The sequence below is a fragment of the Molossus molossus genome, unplaced genomic scaffold (genome assembly GCF_014108415.1).
Source record: "Molossus molossus isolate mMolMol1 unplaced genomic scaffold, mMolMol1.p scaffold_m16_p_16, whole genome shotgun sequence".
Taxonomy (NCBI): domain Eukaryota; kingdom Metazoa; phylum Chordata; class Mammalia; order Chiroptera; family Molossidae; genus Molossus; species Molossus molossus.
Genome location: NW_023425351.1, coordinates 3,402,508 through 3,424,582, shown reverse-complemented (window position 1 = coordinate 3,424,582; position 22,075 = coordinate 3,402,508). Strand labels below are relative to the sequence as shown.

General features: G+C 49.8%; 1 protein-coding gene across 1 annotated transcript in view; it reads left to right on the top strand.

Annotated features, from left to right (window-relative positions):
- MMP16 (matrix metallopeptidase 16) overlaps positions 1-21,277 on the top strand; it is a 154,641-nt gene extending 133,364 nt beyond the window's left edge. The window contains exons 8-11 of the mRNA XM_036264150.1: positions 8,133-8,283; positions 14,974-15,089; positions 20,427-20,784; positions 21,135-21,277. Of these exons, the coding sequence (XP_036120043.1) occupies positions 8,133-8,283; positions 14,974-15,089; positions 20,427-20,761 (602 nt within the window). The 3' untranslated portion in view covers positions 20,762-20,784; positions 21,135-21,277. The remainder of the gene's footprint in view (positions 1-8,132; positions 8,284-14,973; positions 15,090-20,426; positions 20,785-21,134) is intronic.
- Positions 21,278-22,075: the final 798 nt, after the last annotated feature.

Sequence of the window (22,075 nt, the reverse complement as noted above, 5' to 3'; positions counted from 1 at the left end):
ACTTCTCACCTCATGTGCTGTTCAAAAACGGGCCATGAGTCCGTTCGCTGGTCTCTGTTTTAATGACCCCTATAGTCTAGTGGACACTGACACAGATTCGTGGAACGAGAAAACAGTGAAGTTCAAGTGCCCTGCGTGCGCCAGCCGCGGCCTGTCCTGCCCACGAGGCCCTGCTGCTCGGACCGAGCTCGTCCTCCAGGGCTCGCTCCTGTGGCCTTGGCTCCTCTCTCCGTGTCTTTCTTCCCTTCTCTTTACACGGACCGCCCTGTCTTTCCTTCTTCTACTCTCTGCATGTGCTTCACCCGCTCTGCCTTCTGCTCCCACTGTCGGCACGTCACTCATCGAGCCAGAGACTCCGCGGAGCGCTCAGGACCCGCCTGGCCACGGTCTTGCATAAGAATTCAACGGTGTGGGTTCACATACAAGTATAAATGAAGGTTTAGTCATAAAGTATAAGTATTGTCTTAGTTATATAAAAATAAACACATGTTATATTCCAGTGAACTTTTATACATATCTTAAGAAGAGTGGGAAGTTTTTAGATACAATGAAAACTTCTTATTTTGGCATCATTTGTAGAATTTTTTGAACTTTGGGCAAAATTATAGGAGTGCATTTTGTCACGTAGATTAGTGAAACATGGAAACATGAGCATCATCCTGTGGAGATGCGATCAGTGTGGCATTCTTAGCATCTCAGTTCTTTGGGGAACGTTAAAATATAATTAACAAATTGAGGGTGCCCTTCGCTTCCAGCCAAGATAGAGTGATGGGGTCGGGTTCAGCCCACCTGGAACAGCCCACATGTGGGCAGCGTGTGTGAAATGGTGATTTCTGTGACACCAGACGTCCAGAAAGGAAGGTCAGTGCCGCCTGGGAGTCAGGAAGCGAGGCAGGTGCCCGGGGACCTGGCCGCAGGCTCCCGTCTCGGCCAGTCCGGCTGAGGCGGAGGGGAGAACCCAGGGGAGCTCAGGACACGGTCAGCTGGACGGAGAGCCGAGCATCAGGGGAGAAGGCACCCAGATGGAGCGGTGCCCAGGAGAGATCCGCACGGAACGAGGACCCAGAATGGCAAAGGGACCCGAGAGTGGGGGAGAGAGTCCTGCGGATGTCCGGGCAGCGAGCCATCAGCGGACTAAAGGGCTAAAGGGCTAAAGGCACAGTGCCGACACACACACCTGTTCCCAGGCCACCTGTCCACGGGCATCGGCCAGGGTCTTACCCAATAGTGAGGACGAATGTCTCCAGAATGGGCACTGGTCAGTCCTACCTAACAAAGCTTAAAACAGCGGAAGCAAATTGTTTCCCAGCAAGTCCTGGAACAAAGCTCCAGAATATTTGTGGGGACACAAAAATATTCACCCAGTGAGGTAACATACACAATATCTGACGTCCGCATGAGACTAGGAACAAGACAAAGTATCTCAGCTTAACAGTTCTATTCGCTGTTTTCCCAAGGGGTGTATCTAGTGTAATGAGGAAAGCGATATACAATAAAACTACTCCCAGACAACACGATTATCTGTGTGGAAGACGTGGTCCACTCAACCAGTTACCTGTGCGCGAAAAGGAACTCTGCAGACCTGCAGGGTACAAACCGCCACACAGAGTTCATTGTCTCTCTGTGTGTCTGCATCCTCTGAAGGGCCTGAGGGTTCACCCTGTTTTTAAGCTAACAGGTTAGCTGACCTCACTTTCAGGATGTTGGCAGAGGGCACAAGACTGGAGGCAGAGACAGAGCAGGTTCTTCACGGGCGTGGCCCGAGCCCGGGCTCCAAGGGCGTGTGGAGAGGGTGGCGGCGCCCGGGGAAGGTGCGTGGTGGACAGGACCATGTGCTCTCTGCTCTCTGGTCTAAGTCCCCAGCTTTATTTTTCTTATTTTCCATTCATGTTTTAACCCTTTTTACATCTGTTTCATATAAGAACACTCGCATTTTTTGTAATGAAGCAAAGTATAAGTAGATACGTATTAAGTTTTTTTCCCCTCAACCTCACATATGTAAATATGTGTGTGTTTTTTTTTTTTTGTAAGAAGTCAGTTCAAATTGTCTCCCGTCACTGGCCTAGAGGGTCTCTGCTTGTGTCCAGGTGCGATGCCAGGTGCCCGGTGCCAACTGGCCCCTTGGTTTGGTACATGTGACTGTTACCTGGTACCTGGCATCGTTTAGACCCCCTACCATCTCTCTTCTTGACGTTTGGGAGCTAACATGGTCAGTCTCCTCTACTTATGTTCAAAAGTTGGTTTCTTTTCTTAGAGAGCTCCAGAAACAGAAAATAGATCCAGTTGGGGAAATAACACGCTTTTCTCCAGAATCGAGCGTGTGGTCCATGCCGGTGCCCCTCGGCGTCCCTCGGCTGATCCGGCCAGAAGCAGTGACGTCTGTGAGCACAACAGGCCAGGTGCTCAGAGTCCCTGTCACTAGTCACGTTCAGGTGAACGGCTGTGAGATGATAATATCAACATCTTCGTGGAAAACTGAACTCTTTCAATGTCCTTCGAGACCTGAAAATAAATTTAAAAACGAAGCTCCCGGGACTGTCAAAGTCAGCAGCAGTCAACATCAAGTTGTTGAAAAGCTGTCTCAAAATTCATATTGTTGCTGTCACTTCATAACATCAGGTAGGACGTATCATCCTGGCTGATAGTTCCATCTCAAGAGGCACAAACCCCTTATAGAATGGGAATGAAGATATCTGAGCCATGACAGGGAGGGTGACCGGGTTGTGAATAAGAAAGGCACACCAAAGACGTGTGTCCCAAAGGAGGAGCCGTCTGAGACAGGTGGCCCTGGAAGGGGGCCAAGAAAAGCACTGCTTGCGGCAAAGGCTCCGAAAGCAGCGGTTTTGTGCAGCGGCTCACGGGCGCCGTCTGGAAGGTGCAGGGGTGCTCATGAGGCGCACGTGAGGCAGGGCCCGTTGTTTCCTCCCACGCACAGTGGGTAGCCTTCGAGGGACCCCCGCCGTGAGGGAGGGAGGCCACGAGCGCTGCCCCGGCCAGAGGCGGCGGAGCACGAACACCCCAAGAGTTTCGCTAGATGAAGGAATTGCTACCCGGGGCCTTGCAACACATGAAGGTCAGTTTGCAACATGAGAACTGTGCTAGGTCCTGGGATGTATTAATGTTTACATTGTATATCAACATGAAGTGATCATCAAAACCAAGGCCAAACATTTAGTATTTTAAAATCTCCCTTGATAATGTACTTACTTTTAAGTTAATAAGTTACCAATGGTATCTGATGACCGAGGTTGCAGGGAACAAGGCATGAGCTGGTTACAGCGGATGAGCTGATACACACTTGCAGTAGTGAATGTGCAGTAACTCCTGGACAGAGGGGAAGGAGCAGGGCATCGTCAGCAATTCTGAAGGCAGAGGAGTGCGGACAAACGTGTCCGCGTTGTGAGTCAGTTTGGAATAGGCAGTTGAGGGCTGACTCAGAACACCTGGACTGGGGTACAGATCTGTTAGCAACTGTTGTGTGGTCTTAAGCATGTCTCTTCTTTGATCTGTGGAGTAACTACCTTGCGCTGGACTCCTAGCCGTTGTTCTAATCTAGACCCTCTGAGCAACGGAACGCATTCCATCCATGACAGTGGCTCAGTTCACGGGGTTGGGAAAACAGGTACGAATCTGCCTCCAGATGAGGCCTGGTCCTCTTGATGAACATTTTTAAAAGTTTATTAGACCCCTTTCCTTGTAGAAATAGTTGTGTGATTTAAAATTTCTTCATGGGATTCTTGGCTTAGTGTCTGGCCCCTCTGCTGGTCCTTCAGCTGCATTAGAGTGAGGACCTTGAGTATTTCTGTCATGGTGTCCATAGCTTCCTCAATGACTGGCTGTAATAGTCTCTCAGTGAATAAATATGAGATGGATGGATGGATGGATGGATAGATGGATGGATGGATGTATGGGTGGGTGGATGGATGGATGGATGGATGGGTGGATGGATGAGTGAGTGGATGGATGGATGGATGGATATGTGGATGGATGGAATGGAAGGATGGATGGATGGATGGATGGATGGATGGATGGATGGATGGATGGATGGATGGATGGATGGATGGATGGATGGATGGATATGTGGATGGATGGATGGATGGATGGATGGATGGATGTGTGGATGGATGTGTAGGTGGATGGAATGGAAGGAAGGATGGATGGATGGATGGATGGATGGATGGATGGATGGATGGGTGGATCGATGGATGGATATGTGGATGGATGGAATGGAAGGATGGATGGATGGATGGATGGATATGTGGATGGATGGATGGATGGATGGATGGATGGATGGATGGATGGATATGTGGATGGATGGATGGATGGATGGATGGATGGATGGATGGATGGATATGTGGATGGATGGATGGATGGATGGATGGATGGATGGATGTGTGGATGGGTGGGTGGATGGATGTGTAGGTGGATGGATGGATGGATGGAATGGATGGATGGATGGATGGATGGATATGTGGATGGATGGATGGATGGATGGATGGATGGATGGATGGATGGGTGGATCGATGGATGGATATGTGGATGGATGGAATGGAAGGATGGATGGATGGATGGATGGATGGATGGATGGATGGATGGATGGATATGTGGATGGATGGATGGATGGATGGATGGATATGTGGATGGATGGATGGATGGATGGATGGATAGATGGATGGATGGATGTGTGGATGGGTGGGTGGATGGATGTGTAGGTGGATGGATGGATGGATGGAATGGATGGATGGATGGATGGATGGATATGTGGATGGATGGATGGATGGATGGATGGATGGATGGATGGGTGGATGGATGTGTAGGTGGATGGAATGGAAGGAAGGATGGATGGATGGATGGATGGATGGATCGATGGATCGATGGATGGATATGTGGATGGATGGAATGGAAGGAAGGATGGATGGATGGATGGATGGATGGATGATGGATGGATGGATATGTGGATGGATGGATGGATGGATGGATGGATGGATATGTGGATGGATGGATGGATGGATGGATGGATGGATGGATGGATGGATATGTGGATGGATGGATGGATGGATGGATGGATGGATGATGGATGGATGTGTGGATGGATGGATGGATGGATGGATGGATGGATGGATAGATGGATGGATGGATGTGTGGATGGGTGGGTGGATGGATGTGTAGGTGGATGGATGGATGGATGGAATGGATGGATGGATGGATGGATATGTAGATGGATGGATGGATGGATATGTAGATGGATGGATGGATGGATGGATGGATGGATGGATGGATGGATGGATAGATGGATGGATATGTAGATGGATGGATGGATGGATATGTAGATGGATGGATGGATGGATGGATGGATGGATGGATGGATGCATGAGTAGATGGATGGATGGATATGTGGATGGATGGAATGGATGGATAGATGGATGGATGGATGGATGGATGGATGGATGGATGGATGGATGAGTGGGTGGATGGATGGATGGATGGATGGATATGTGGATGGATGGAATGGAAGGATGGATGGATGGATGGATGGATGGATGGATGGATGGATGGATGGATGATGGATGGATATGTGGATGGATGGGTGGATGGATGGATGGATGTGTGGATGGGTGGGTGGATACATGGATAGGTGGATGCATGCATGAATGGATGCCCAGGAAGATGCATCTCACAGGAGAGTTACTGGAGTACATGATCTGTAATATCCTCTGCAGCCACAAATAATAGGCAATGTTTATATATATATAAATATATATATATTTATAAAGCTTCTCTGTCTTTAATCAGACTTGTTGGCATTTTCCTCTACCTTCTGCCAAGTACAGTTTCAGTAGGACCAGCTTGTTCCACCTGCTCCTCACTATGTCGGCCTCCTGTGAAACCCAGTGAATGCTTCCTTCTGCCAAAGAGGCAGACTTTTCCTTGAGAACAAGACTGTTTGAAGGTCAGGTCTGTAAAAGTCCATCTCTCCTATGTTAAAGGAAAAAAAAAAGAAAGAAGGAAGGAAAGAAAATAGTTGAATATGAATCTTATATACACAAAATCTAAGAAATAGGAAGGAAGCTCTTTCATCTCTGCCGTGTGAACATCACCCCTCATCAGGACACAGAGGGCGCTGTGTGCTGTTTCCTCAGTAAGGCTGGGATGTGCGTGCGTGGCTCGGGGGCCGCGGCTTGTATTCCTGAGCTCTGGGCCACAGTGCGCCTCGAGTGTGCATTGTCTCAGCTCTGACCCGTGTCCTGCTGGGGTCTCGTCCTGCGACCTGGCAGCAAGTGATTGCTGCTGAGTTTCTGTTGTGCTTTGGTTTTTAAAGAGAATATCAGTGCTTTAAAAAAAAATCCCCTGAAGTTTGCTCCTAACAGACAAAAAAGCAAATTGAGATCTTCTATGGTGAAAGTTTAATTATTTCTTCCTGTGCTGACAGGAAACACTCACAGTACAAAGGTGTATTTCAAGAACACAATAAAAAAAAAATAGTTTTCTTACAGTGACAAGAATTTCCTGGAAGAACTGTCACCTTGTCTTTCCCCACATACTGTCCTGTCCTGAGGCACCTGCCCAGCAGGTGGGCGGAGCTCCTGGAAGCACTTCTCAGCGAAGGGCTCAGGGAGCCCTCGGCACGCGGTGGGGGCGCAGACCAGTGGGGGCGCAGACCAGTGCGGCCGCGACGGAAATCAGCGTGGGGTTCTCAGAAAATTAAAAATGGAACTGCCTGGTAACCTAGCGATTACACTTTGGGTTATTTATCTGAAGATTATAAAAACACTGATTCGAAGAGACATATGCACCCCCATGTTCACTGTAGCAGTGTGTCCCATAGCCAAGATACAGAAGCAACTGGGTGTACATCAGTAGGTAAATGGATACAAAATATAACTCAACTATAAAAAAGAATAAAATCTTGTCATTTGTGGCAACACTGATGGATCTAGAGGGTATTATGTAAGTTAAATAAGTCAGAGAAAAACAAATATTGTATTATTCCAAGCATGTTTGCAATCTAACACACAAAAGTAATAGATACAAAGGACAGGTGGGTGGTTGCCGGTGTGGAGGGGGTTGGGGGGTTGGCAAATGGGTGAAGATGGTTAAGGGGTACAAACTTCCAGTTACAAACAAGTAAATCCTGGGGTGCGGTGAGCAGATGGTGTCTGGTCACCGACACTGTGCTCTCTGTTTGGAAGGTGCTAAGACAGCAGATCTTAAAAGTTTTTATCACAAGAAAAAAAGTAGTAATGTGACAGGTGGTAGCTAGAGGTATTGTGGTGGTCGCTTCTTGGTATACACAAATATGGAGTTATCACATGGCACACCTGAAACTAACATGCGGTTCTGTGTCGATCAGACCTCCACAGAAGTGCGCGAGGGCGGAGACTTGTCTCGTTGGAAGGCAGCGTTGAGTCAGGACAGTGGGTGTCAAACGGATGTTCAGCCGGGAGGGCGCCTGTGGGACAATAGGGGGCCAGCCCCAAGGGTGCCCAAGGCAGGGCATGCAGACTGGTGTCTGCAGGTGACTCCAAAACAGCAATAGAACAAACTATCATTTGCCTTCTTTCTAGTATTTTCCATGCTCCACAACTTTAAACAAAGGTAGAGTTACAGTTCTTCTCCCCTCAATGACCGCCCTTGAACAGAGGCTGGTAACAGCTAGACCCGTGCCCCGTTAAAGCAGGCCGCTGTAAGATGGGCAGGACTTGTGGGTGTTACCGACAAAAGGAAAGGGTTGGCCTGGAGGGAGCATTTTCTCAGAGAAGAGGTCATGATCGGCACAGCCTTCCAGGGCAGCAGGGTGCAGAAAACACTGGGCCCGTCCAGCCTGGGACCACGCAGGGCCTCCGGTCCCCAGGCCAACTTGATCCCTGACTCAGAATGATTTCATTGTGAAAGTTGTAGACCTTTATTCCTGAACTTAATCCACTATTCTGATTGGTTCTTAAATAGTTATTCATTATAGCCATTTTCAAAAGTAACAGGTGTTTAAACACTAACGTCCAGGCTCCAGATGTGGCAGCCACGAAGCGATCACGTGGGTCTCCTGGACAATCATTCTGAGTGCATTGCGGCCCGATGGGGTCTGAGCTCTGACACTGAACCGGTGTGTTCTGCCTTTGCACCTCTTCACACAGGTAACAAATACTGGGTGTTCAAGGACACGACGCTGCAGCCGGGCTACCCTCATGACCTGGTCACTCTGGGAAGCGGAATCCCCCCTCACGGCATCGATTCAGCCATTTGGTGGGAGGACGTAGGGAAAACCTATTTCTTCAAGGGAAACAGGTCAGTGCGCTCTCTGGGGAGAGCAGTTCAGCTGTGTGTGGAGAAGCGGGCATTTCTGGTCTGTCATAGGCATGTACTGTTGATGAAAGAATTGTTTGTGAGGATATCAACACAAGAATTGTGGAAATCTGGAATGGAAATGCTTTTAACATTTTAAAATAATAGTCAACGTAAACATTCCTCTACCATACCCCAATAATATGCCTTCTTTCTGAAATTAAATATGCGGTATATACTCTTTCTCTTCTGTAAGCTCAGCCTGCCTCAAAGCTGCGGAGGCGGGTGGGCCTGCGATGCCTGCTCTCACCCTTCCCCTCCGGTGTTTAAAAGTCCTTCCCAGAGGCTTCTGTTGTGCTTTAATATCACAAGTTAAAAATTTACACTGCAGAAATGTACACTTGCAGGCTAGGCATGAGTGTTATTTCTCAGGACCCTGTTTGTCAGGCACCGGCAGCAGGTGTAGGAGCTGGCCAGACCGGCCCTGTCTGCGTGTTCTCGCTTGAAGTGCAGCATTCCTTCCCTGCGCCCAGTTCTGTCCTCTCGTGATGTCACCCGCAGGGCTTGTGAGACTGAGCGGATTGTCCGCCTGCGACTTGCAGTACTTACTGCGCACGCTCAGCTCCACCCTGCCCACTGCTAACGTGGGTCACATGTAAAATATAAGTGGGAGACTATACTGTTTATTAATTTAAATTAATACAATGTTAAGTTTAAAAAGTAATGGTTTATAAAGTAATGCAGATAAATTCAAATTCTAATGACACTATTACTAGTTGCATCAAAATGTGACATTCATAAGGAACCTCGTTGGTGTGCAGAGGACGTAATGTGCTACTTTATAAGGAAGTTTTAAGCACATGCACACACACAGGTGTGTGCACACATGCATACAAATGTACAGGTGTGTGCACATGCAGGCACATGCATACACACACGCACACATGAACACACATACACACGTACTCGCATACACACACATGAACAACAGGCTTTAATGTCCAACAAGCTAGATTTGAGTTTCCCTCATAATCTTAACCCTATACAATGTTTCCAACTTTAAGAAAGGATAGAAATTTTGTTTGTTTTGCAGTTCGTATTTTTTTATTGCAAATAATTTCAAACATTGAGCTCTGTCTTTGAATCCAATGATCCTATGATTTACCTCCATAGATTAGAAAGCATATTTTTCAATGTATTCTGTTACTAACATTTTATACATTAGATCTGTATATATTTCTATAGCAAACTATTCACAGAGCTTGCTCAGTATTTCTTACTAAATCACACACACTTAAAAAGCTTCACAAAACTTTCATGAAAGTAGAGACCTTAGGTATGGCCACAGCACACACAGGGCTCTGGGCAGGACGTGGGCGGCGGGGCAGGAAGGAGGATGGAGAGGTTGCCTGGCAGCCAGTGACCACTGATGCGAGGGTGTCTGCAGACCCGGCATCGGCTCCGAGGTAACAACGCCACAGGTGTTCGGGCTGAGCTCCTCGGCTGCTGTAACTCTTGGGACTCTCAGGACTAGGTTCAGTGCCGAGTGGCCAGGGTTTTTGTTTTTTAGGTGTCTCTGTCTTTCTCCCTTTCCTTCCCTTTTGTTCCCTTCCCTTCCCCTTCCCGCTCTCTCTCTCTCTTTCTTTTCTTCTTTACGGAAGCAGTGGACACACCAGGCTGAGCAGCTGTGCAGGAGAAGTGATCTCGCAGAGCAGGGCGGAAGCTGTGTCCCGTGGCAGCGTCAGTGTCGCCCCGAGGGCCTGGGCTTGCCCAACAGCCCTGCTCGGGTGCAGGTGTCCCTGCTCTGAATGTCTCCATCCCGAAAATGGAGCACTTTCGGAGAAACTTAAGTTTAGAAATCAAATGTGGACTACCTCAAATCCATGCAATCGATGAAGTTTGGGTGCCAAATGCATGGTAGAATAAAGCCTAGAATAAACAAGACAAGGAGTTTTAGCTCATTTATTTCCTCCTCAGGAAGCTACGCACAAATACAACACAATGTGCAGAAGCTGTACGTTGATTGGAAGTTCTGTTTAAATCATTGCTTTGTAAGTTTTGAAAAGATGTAAATCAGGACTCCAATTCCCATATGTGATCTTCTATGAGATTTTATGAGCTACGGATGTTTTATAAACACATTCCTCCATATTTGTATAATCATATAATTCCAAAGTCACAACATTTATGTGTTTATAAATAATTTGTCCTGGATTACAAGTCGGCGGAGAAGACATGGTCTCTCACTGAAACACGAAACAATAGGTCGGTGCTTTTACAGAGTGAATCGGGGAGTCTTTCTTTCTTATGTTGTATCTTTGCAATACTTATTCATTGTAACATTTTATATATTTTCTATGTATATTTTGAGAAAAAAACAAACATATTTAGAATGTATTTTCTTTACTGATTTCTACCTATTCTCCCATTGGCATCTTTCTGCTTTAAAAAAAAAAATGGGCTGGAGGCACAGGCTTGAGATACTTGACATATAAATCGTATCACGAGCAGGGAACTGATGAAGTCTCCTAACTGTAGAGATGAAGAGGGTGAAACTATGGTTCTTTAAACAGCTCTGTGCACTGAGATCGCAGCTCCCAGCTTCTGCTCACTGGCAGCACGGAGCTCCTCCTCAGATTCCAGCTGCCCTTTCGTCCTGTGCTATAATTTGATACTTGGATACACTCTGATCTTCATAGCATTTAGCTGCGAAATGCTGTGTTCCTGACTCATCTCTCAGCATCGCCTCACCACGGTGTCCAAGACTCTATGGCCACACTTCACTCTAAGCTTAACCTTTGAGGAAGTTAAGAGATTTTCAAAGAAGGAAGTCAAAATATAGGTCCAGTTTGGTTTGATCTATTATTGGTCTGATTACCACTAGCAGGGAAACAGAAACCTGCGTTTATTTCTTCCAGCCTATGTTGTGTGTTTATGAAGTTGTTATTTATGAAGTCATTATTTAATATAAATGGGTCGTTTCAATTCTGTTGCACTTCGAAGAATATCCCTGAGGAGTGAGACCGTGGATGGTTATTTAGTTGGGGGAAGGGGGCCTGAGTGTGTGCCGACTGCACAGCAGCAAGTAGTCTCGACCCCGAGGAAAGCCAGGAGCAGAGGCCGAGAAGCATTGCCGGGTCCCGAGGACGAGCCTGTGGCTCACTCTGCTCACCGGGTCGGTATCCGCAACGTCCCGTTGAAGCCGTTCCCGCATGCCCACCCGTGCTTCTCTTCTCACAGGGGCGCTAGGCAGAAGTGTTCTGTGTTGTTTACATGGTCAGCCTCGAAACTAATGAATACGTCTCATTTCTAATCATAGTGTATTTTAAGCACTGCCTCCCAATGCTTCTCTTAAAGACTCGGCAATTTAACGTCATGATTCTACAGGAGGGGCCTGATGGAGCAGAAGGAAAACCCGGAGGCTCGTTAGCGGCCTCGGTCCTATGCTGACGCTTCTACACAAAACTCCAAAAGTCATTTCGTCGTAAGCTCTACATGTCAAACCTGCCAAATGGGTCCTGGACATCGTGTTCCATCTGGACAGGTGGCTGTGCTTCTCCATTGACCCATAAGCTTACTTTTCAGGGACAAAAGGAAATCAGTGGAATGAGCGTTTGTTCCCGCTGAAATGTGCTCCAACACGGTGGACGTGGAAATGCGAAGCTGCGTTTCTAAATGAGCCGCAGCAGCGTTAGAAGGCAGCTCCCGGCCGACCAGGGCAGCTCACCACGAGCGTGTGCCCTGGACCCGGGTCAGCGCGCCCACAGCACATGGCCTGCGCTGTCTCCAGACTGTGAAATGGTCCCAAATTAAACTATTGCTTTTCTTCCAGCAGAGAGAAGGGAGGATGCATCTATTCCGACAGATTCATACCGGAGCTCTGTTCCCACGAGAGAGTATAATAAGATTCACACTCTATTGAAATGTGATCTGCATGCATCTTCGGTGCCTGGCACGTCTGTAGGTGCTCAGAGAAGCCGGGTAAATGGACGGATGCCTGAGAACCAGGGGGAGGAGAGCCACGCTCCCCCTTGGCAGTTAGGAAGCTGCGCGGGGGTGAGCAGGGCGGGTGGATTCACGTGAAAGCTGGTCAAGGGAGGAGGAGCATCCACGACGTGGTAGGAAACCGCACTAAGCCACAAGTCAGAGAGCTTTAGTTTGTTTCAACTCTGCAGACTTCGAAAGGAAGAGTGTGAGCAGGTCGAAATTCTGAATAGCGTGACGGGCCTGTCGGTGAACGCACCGAGTGAACATGTCATCATGGGGCACACTGTGCCTCACAATCTAAAAGATCGCGGAGTGGTCATAGTGAATTAAGATAAAATCATGTACATATGTCCGTTTACTTTATACGTACAAGTCGCTGCAGGACGTGTTGGTACGGCCACGCCAGCACTGTGCTCCCTGCTCCTGGAGGACAAAGCTGGTTCCTGAGTACAGAGTGACCTTCCTTAAATCTCACGCCGGTGTGATCCCATTGTCCCAGGATCTTAAATTATCCCACGCTTTTATGTTCGCTAAATTTAAAAACCTTCTTTAAGTGATGGTTTATGACACCTGAAAATGCCCTTTATTGTGAGATATATCATTATTTAATCCGTCATGGATGGAAACACCCTGCCTCATAAACTGACACAGTATTGACTGTGTGGAGTATCCCAGCCTTTGGAGGAGTAAACTGGGGGGGAAATGGGTTTCTTAGCATCCATCACACCAGGTATTTGACAGTCTCTGTAAGAGGTGTTTGTTTGGCCAAGTGCAGGAACCAACCAGTTAACCTATATGATTGCTGCAAACCCCACTGAAATGTTGCCTGTTGAGGTCCGTAGGGATCTGCAGTGGGCCTTCTTCCCAAGGCCACAGCTGGTCGGTAAAGGGTCCCCCGCCTGCCTGGAGCAGGAAAATATCCAGAGAAGACTGGAAAATATTCTTTTCATGGTTTCAGCCAAAATGCCTAATCCCATGTTCGTGCAGGAAGTGTGTGATCTCCCAACCTGTTGGTCACACACGAGCTTCAGCAGATTCTCAGAGACGTTAATAAATGGTTGTCAGATAAGTTTAGGAAACATATTTGCTGTAGTAGAGGAAAGGGCGGAGGCTTAAAATCAGACAGGACTGGTTATAAATCCACCTGTCGTTCATGGTCTCCCGAGAACTCGCCTCTCCCGAAGGGCACGGTGTTTCAGTCGGAGGGCTGGCTGTGATCAAATCAGACAGTGCCTGGAGCACCCACTCCCTAGAGTAGGCAGCTGCGCTGTCACCCCGCAAAGCATTTCAGACATCACCCCGAGTCTGAGAGCACATGGAGTCTACCCCCTGGACGTTCGGCAGTTCCCTGGAAGTGGCCCCAGGGTGCCCGTGAGGGGCTGGGCATCTGAGAGTCCTGATGCCTTCATTGTTTTTCTGTCCATCCTCGGAGGACGCCAGTGAGACCCGCCCAGCCCTCACTCAGACACCAGCGGTCCCTCGCACACCTGCTCTGTCACTGCCGGCCCGGGACTCAGCACAGCTGCGACCAGACTCGTGCCCCTCAGCCCCCAGGCTCCCCCTCACCCTCCTGCACAGATGGCAAGTTCTTCTTCCAGATGGCCAGGCCCCCAGCCCCGAGCTACACCACCGTCCCTCACATCCAGATTCCATCCTCGGTCAGCCCTGGGGCTTCTTTAAAACATACCTCGTCCCTTCCACTACCAACAGCCCACAGTGTGCACCTGGCCCCCGGAGGACCGCGTGACGCCGTTCGGGTGTTCCTGCTTCTGGGTTGCCTCCTCCCATCCTTTCAGAGATGAAGCCACAGCGAGACACCTCTGCGCCGCCTGCGGGGGCCTCATGCCTCCCTGGTGTGAGGATCTGTCTGACCACAGATGCCCCTTCACGCGCTGACCTCAGCTCCCCGGGCTACCTGAGTTCTGGTCGCCAGGCCTCAGTGTGGACGCTCCGCACCAAGCTTGTCCCCGCCCCCACGGGGACTTCCCAGAGCTCCCAACTCCACCGGGAGCGCCGTCCTGCCAGGACCCCTGGTGCGGTCACCCCTGCCTCCTGCGCGGACCAGCATCGCGGGTGCCTCTCCGGCGGGAGCCCGGACTGGCCGGTCCATATTTCTAGATAGCTTGATCTGCTTTGTGTTCTTAATCCATCTTCCACCGGCTGTCATAGTATTTTCTGAGAAGTTGTCGTTCGCTTGTCACCCCCAACGTCCCCTCACACGGACTGAGCGCAGGCAGTCCGTCCGCTCCCGGCGCCTCTCCGGCGCTGCAGTGAAGCCGGCGCCTCACAGGGACTCAGCTGTGTGTTGAATGAATACTGAATCAGGATTCTGCTTCAAATTCTTTTTTCAAAAAACGTTCTGCTGCCTAAGGAAGACTTTTTAAATTTGGAAACCTCTGATATATACATAGGCTGATGCTCTGCTTTTGAATTGCAAATACACTTAGCTAGCATTTGTTTTGTTTTGTTTTTTAATTTTAGCAGACTAAATAAAGATACAATAACGTACCCAGTTTTTACATACACAGGAGAGGAAACAGAACGGATGCTTTGGTTCCACTGTCTTTGCTGTGATTTAACTCGGTTCTGGAGACCGGGCCCAGGTGGACAGGCGTCAGGCAGCCAGGCGGGTGGCTGTCAGCTGCGGCCGTCTGTGCACTTCTGTCCGTGCCTCCCAGTGCGCTGTTGTTTCTTCGTGCTTTCCAGGTACTGGAGGTACAGTGAAGAGATGAAAACCATGGACCCCGGCTACCCCAAGCCCATCACCATCTGGAAAGGGATCCCCGACTCTCCGCAGGGAGCCTTCGTGCACAAGGAGAACGGTAGGCAGCGGGGCTTGTGCGCTCCGGGACTCCTGTTTCCGTTCGGCGGTCTCGCCCCTGGCCGCGAGTCACTGCACAGTGCCGCACGAGGGCTGCACGGTCACCCTGTCTCTAAACACCCCTCCTCGGTTTGCCTTTAAGATTCTGCTCCAGGTGGTTTTGTTTGTTTGTTTGACCTCAATTTATTTTAGTTTCTATATAAAAAATGAAGGTGATTGTTTTGTGGGATAACGCATAGTGGAGGGTATGGACACCTTTGAAGTAATGTCACCTGTTTTCTATTAAAATCCCCATGACGATAATAATGACACAGCCATGGGACAGGGGCTGGTCACAGAAGGTAAGCTGTAAGTGTGGCTGAGGCACAGAGACACCTGAACACGGGGCATGTTGAGGGAGTAATTTTTCACAGGCCTTTGGCTGAGACTGTCAGACAAGAAGGATCCCAGCTCAGAATTGCAGGCCTAATTGATGAGAAACAAGAAACGGGTCAGGGTGGCCCAGGCCCCTGTGCCCCCCTCAGGACTGGAGACTCGGCCAGATCCTCAGGGGGACGAGAGCCAAGCTGGGCAGCCCCCACTGCCTGGCGCCGGCAGTCACCCGGACACGTCTCTCTTACGCAGGGATTTCTAAGCAGGACTAAACCGTAATAATCATAATTTAAAACAAAATCCAAACACAGTATTCCAGAACAAAGAAGGGGAGACATCACTCTGAAATATACCGAAAAATACCCTATCACAGGACTTCTCATAGGAACCAGAAGAAAATAATGCCCACGTGGGTCCAGGAGCGGGAAAAGTCTGAAACAAACACACGGGATCAAAATATCCATCACTTAGCAGAACTAAAGTATCTTCCCACCTCACGTACATTTCATAACAAAAACACGGTTTTCTTGTATCCAGATAGCAAAGAGCAACATTGTCAAAGACTGACAGAGACACAGAACATGTCCTGGAAAATCAATGCTTGCAAATGAGCCAAAATGTACAGGTGTAACTTCAGCACAGCTGTGACCTCTGGACCTTGGCTGGCCTGCCCCCCTTTGACATCCTCGCGTCTGCTGGGTAGCTCTCCTTGAATGTCCTCTTTTGGGACTCAGTCCCTTGCCCTCAAAATCTCAGATTGCAACCAGTAACCCACATGCCTGTCACAACCGCCTTCAAGGCTGCCACACGGTAACCGTTCAGTAAATGTTAGTTATTGAAATTAATTGTATCCCTCTCATTACTCTGAAACGGCGCCCCCGACGTGGAGGAGACCTGTGCATCTGAAACCCTGTCTGGAAGCACGGTACCAGCGGATCTGGCGGTCCCGGTCCAGGGTGACCACAGCCAGTTCTCTGGGTTTTTTGGTTCTCCACTTAAATCTCATGCTGCAGCTTCTTACCTTAAACTCAGACTTTTCACTTTCTTCTGTTGTGTTTGTGTGAGAAAGAACAAGCTCAAAGCAGGCAGTCGAGGTGTTTGTATTCACGTTTAGCCTCGAAGTGATTGCCTGCAGGCTAAGTGGGGCAGGTGGTCTGTCAGCCGCGGAGAGATGACAGAGCTCCGAAGCGTTCAGTCTCGCCGCCCTTCCAGCAGCACGGCCTCTCGTCCTGGGGATGAGCTAAGGATAAAATATCTGATCCCTTAAAATTCAGCTATAGAGTTTTAAAGGATTTTTTTATATGAAAGTGGAACACGCCTCCCTGTAATACAAACTGATACCAATTTGCCCCCTTGACCGATGACATATGACCACTAGGTGCCCTGTATTGAGTACCTACTGTACATGGGTTGTGCTATGCAAATTTGCTTTCTCGCTTAATTGTCCAACACAAATGCCTCTTTACTTCGAGTATTGTTATTTATGGATGAGGAAAATAATAGCAGCTAGTTTTAAGTAACTTTTTTAATGATAATAAGTGGTAAGATTAAACTGGCACATTCTAGTTTCTCTAATGCGTGGTCTCCAAAGAAGAGGACAAGTTAGAAAATCTTTTTTTACACAAAATACCATGTAAGTGACTGGCGATCCCTGGTGTAGGGCTCAGGCTCCATCCTGTCACACTAGACAAGCCCAGGGGTCCAGGGACGTGGCTTTCTGAGCTGTCAGCCTCCTTGTTTTCATCTATAACCATTTTAATTTAACATTTTCTTATTTTCATCTTTGCTCTCAGCCCCCCAAAATAACTGAGTAATCCAAATGATCCTTCACTCGCGCAGAACGGGGGGATCGGTGCCCTCAGCTCTCCCACTCGACTGCTTCAACAATGGCGTGCGCTGTGTGCCTTTATTACAGTTGACATTCGGTTATGTGACTTATGGAGCGATCCCTCGATAAGCCTAGTGCCCACTGGCACTGTGCATGGTTGTTGCAATAGTATCGGCTACTCCCTGGGCTGTACTCTAAGCCCATGAGTTCCTAACTTATACTAAAATTGTAGCAAAGACTTGGTGTTCGCCCCCTTCCAATTGTTTCTACGTTAACGACCGCCAAGCCCCACCTCTGAGGTATGCTGTGTTCTCTCCTAGAAAAGGCAGTGTTTTCTATTCCTCACTCAAGGATGTGTTTTTATTGATTTTAGATAGAAAGGAAGGAAGGGGAGAGAGATGGGTTGCCTCCCGTACATGCCCTGATAGGGCTCACACCCGCCACCTGGGTTTGCGCCCGGACAGGGAAGGGAGCCCACCACCTTTTGGTGTAGTGGACAGTGCTCCAGCCCACTGAGCAACCCTGGCCAGGGCTTTAGAACATTCCATTTTAAGGTTAATGCAAGATTCTACCTTTAACACCGTTGCATTTCTCAAAACAATGATAATTTAGGCAAAATTTTTTCTGAAGTAGCTACTCTCAGTAAGCATGACATCTACAAGTGTACATCAGATCCACTCCTAAAGAGGAAAAAATGAGTACATAAACACTTTCTCAACCAACTGACATTTCACCATGGGAAAGCGAATCCTAAGTTATTGACTGTGGTGAATTTTGAAGGGTGAAGATGAAACAGATTTCTATCATGAAGCGTTTAGGTGGCTTCTTCTCCAGCACACTTTTTTCTCCAGCTCCTACCGCCAAAACTTCTTATCGCTGACACGTATTCAGGAAGCTACAGTTCTCCCTCTGCATTTGGAGTGTGTAAAATTGGCCTGCGGGCCTGATGCACGTGGAAATGGACACACATTTCTGTGTGACCCCGTGAGCTTCCTGGCTGGGCTGGGCTGGGACCCGGAGAGGCGGCGTCCAGCGTCGGCGTCCAGCTTGGGGGAGCGCGCACCTGCTTGGAGGCCCGTGACTTCTCGATCGATCCCGCCACTCAGCTGCTGTCGTCCACCGTCCTCCACTTGGCAGGTCGCTCGGAAGGCCAGCCGGCCCTTAGCACCGCGGGAGCAGGGGCTGCCTGGCCCTGAGCAGGGCGGCCGCCAAACAAGTGCCCACAGCCATGGTCCTCCTCGCCGACGCTTCCTGAGAGACGTCGAGTTCGGGGGTTGGTTGGACTGTTTCAGGAGCGGAGTCTATCACCGCCTGTGCTTGAAGCACGGGGTATTTGTTCACAGACGGGAGGTCTCTGAGGGACCCTGTTTTAGGAAAACCATTCTGTCAGGCTCTAGAGTTCCGCCGAGGTTGGCCCAGGACTCGGGCGTGTTATTTCTTCTCTGAGCCTCAGTATCTGTGCCTGGAGCGTTTGGTAACTAGTTCTATTTGACTGAGTGGTTATGATGAGGGTTAGAAGATGCCACTCACCCAGTTTTTAACACAGGGCTCCTTCTGCCACAGTAACTATGCAGTAACATAGGGAAAAGTCTACCCCCATGAATGGTTATTAAGTCTAAAGGAAGCATACTATTCAGAAGAGATAGCTCCCCAAATATCGTTTTTAAGTGATCATGACATTAAAATGTTTATTTTGGTCTCTTGAGTTTTATCTCAAAGCAAGACTTAAATCCAGGCCCGGCTGCTGTGGCTCGGTTGTTTGGGCGTCGCTCCATACACAGAGAGGTCGCCGGTTCGATCCCCAGTCAGGGCACATGCCAGTCGGGGAAGTGCAGGAGGCGCCGATCCATGTTTCTCTCTCACTTTGGGGTTTCTCTCTTTCTCCTCCTCTCTCTCTAAAAAAAAAAAAAAAATCAGTAAACTATTTTTTAAAATCAAACAAACAAAAAAGAATTGCATTCAAGAAAGGTAGTCACAAAGAAACTTGATAGGAAGGAGTTATGGGAAGAAAGAAGAAGCCGATTTGTCCCCAACGAAACCTTAGCGTCTAGTCCTAAGAAAGACACATTTGTGGTGTAATTGTCACCAGCTTGCAACGCCTGCCGGTGCTGGTCCGGGGCACACATCCCGTGCACTCCCGGTCCTGGAGCCCTGTGCCCCGCCTCCTCCCCTGGGGAAGGTGTTAGTTGAAAGTTTAAAGATAGAATTGTAGGTGTGTTCATACCCACGAATTCTCTACTCTAAAGGTTAACGGTGGCTTCGGGAGTTCTGTGAACTATGTCCAGGTAGCGTGGACCTCACGGAGGCTGCGTGTCTGAGTGCCACGCAGTGAGCGCAAGAGGGGAGACGCAGGGCGTGACTTAGAGCCCAAATGAGGAAAATGCACAGAATACTAGAAATGCCTGCTTGCTTATTAAAATTCCTAGCAGACAAAGAAAATCCCCTCTGACCGCATGATGCATGATGTGTTATGATTTGAGTGCAAAGGGCAGACAAACCTGTTGTTTAGGGAGATCACAGGTGCTTCCCGTGCTGAGACGCGAACAGCTCCCCGGAGGGGTCTCCAAAACAAGCCCTTCATGAGGTTCCTGCAAGTCCTCGGTCACAGCCTGAGGCAAATGGTGCCTCAGTTTACACCGTGGGACAGCATCTTCAGCCCAGGGGATGCGGCCACACTGGCTTGTGTTCTGTGCCCTCGATCCTGTGAGCCCGCGTTGGGTGGAGCCCCGGTCCAGTGTGCCCGGGGCCCACGAGCTGGGCCGGCCTCCCCGCACCTTCTGGGGGAGCACTCTTTCCGGCTGGGCCCCCTGTCAGTTCCCGGGCATCTCCACACACAGCCCAGCTCAGAAATGTCTTCTTCCGACACAAATTCGGGGGCGTTGACGAAAGTCTTCTATGTAGTCTATGTCATTTTCCTGACTGATTTTAGAGAGGGAGAGAAACATCGATCTGTCCCAGTATTCGTGCACTCATTGGTGGCTTCTTTATGCGCCCTGACCGGGGGTGGAACTCGCAACCTGGGCGCGTTGGCGTGACCCTCGAACCCCGAGCGCCCGGCCCGGGCTCGCGCGGTCTAGCGAATGATCTGTGCTCATCCACTTCCGCGAGTAAGTGGTTCCTGTGTTTTCTCCCTCCCAGGCTTCACGTATTTCTACAAAGGGAAGGAGTATTGGAAATTCAACAACCAGATCCTCAAGGTCGAACCCGGATACCCCAGGTCCATCCTGAAGGACTTTATGGGCTGTGACGGACCCACGGACAGACACAAAGAGGGACACAGCCCGACAGACGACGTGGACATCGTCATCAAACTGGACAACACGGCCGGCACCGTGAGGGCCGTGGCCATCGTGATCCCCTGCGTCCTGGCGCTGTGCCTGCTGGTGCTGGTGTTCACCGTGCTACGCTTCAAGCGCAAAGGGACACCCCGCCACATACTGTACTGCAAACGCTCCATGCAGGAGTGGGTGTGACACGGGTTCCGGCCGCTGTCCAGGTGTGCACAAGAGCTGTCATGCTGGTTCCTAGCTAGGAGCGGGCTGGTGGTGGCCCGTTCGGGGCTGACCTTCCAAACCGCAGGGTTGCTGGGCCTGCACAGGAGTGGAATTCAGTCGCGGGGACGCTCCCACGATGCGAGCCCCCGCCGTCCCGCGGTCCCTCGTCTTTCTCTGTCCTTCCGTTCTAGGCCTTTCCTCTGCACGCCCGACGCCCCGTCCACTCCAGAGGAGGAGACTGGGGAAAGCTTCCTCCACGTTCCAAATAGGATTGTCCTGAAGTCTGACCCGTTCCTGGGTTTGGGGGGAGGAGGAAAGCAAAATGGAAAGCCCGTGCATTTTTGCTTTGCAGCCAAGAAAATGTGAAGAGGTGGAACAGGACAACCACAGTGGGACTCTCAGGAGGTGAAGACCCAGGACAGCTTGGTCTCCAACGAGAAGAGCACTCCGACCTCGGAGAGTCCGCTGCGCCTGCCCGTCGGGCGGCGGGAAGGACCGTGGGGACGGCCGTTCTCCAGCCAACAAGGGGCCAAAATCTCTGCAATATAGTAACAGCCTTAATAACACTCCACTTTTCGTTTTCTACAGCCGTCCTCAGCCGTGCCCTCGGCGCTCACCCATCCGTGCTCAGCTCTGCTGAAGCGGGACCGATTGCCGGGAGGGTGTCCGGGCCTCCTGCCACCTCGCCTTGTCATTGTGGGACCCCAGGCTGTGTCCGGCCATTGCCCAGGCCTCCCTGGGTCTGTCTGGAGCACTCTCTCCAGCAGAGCGAGAAGCGGTGTGTCCCGAACATGGCGTGAGGCTGTGACCGTCGCTTCCGAGGTGTGTGACATCACACCGAGCGCGAGCCCTTTGGGAACCATCGAGTCGCAGGTCCTCAGCCGCGTTACTGGTGAACTTTGAACAACTGGGCGTGGTGACAGCGTCTCTGGCCCCGGGGGTCAGGTTTTCAGAGCTGATACCCTACGGCCCGTGTAATTTCTAAGTGACTTATGGTACCACGGAAATGCATTCATGACACACGCAGACCATGTGACTGGCCAAAAGGTTTCCTGGCAAATAAAAAGGTATTTTATTAAGTATTTTGTAAGAGTGAAACTTTATTTGAACCACTGGGGACACTAGCTCCCGTCTGTGTTGCTTTGGGCAGACACTGAGTTTCTGGTTTGAAGTCTGCTTCGTGGAAGCGCGGTTTGCCTTGGGACGCGCGCGGGACCCGCGGAGGGGTGGCACGCAGGCTCGGGACACGATCGTCCGGCGTGGCGGCGGAGTTTGCCAAGGGTCCGTGGGCTT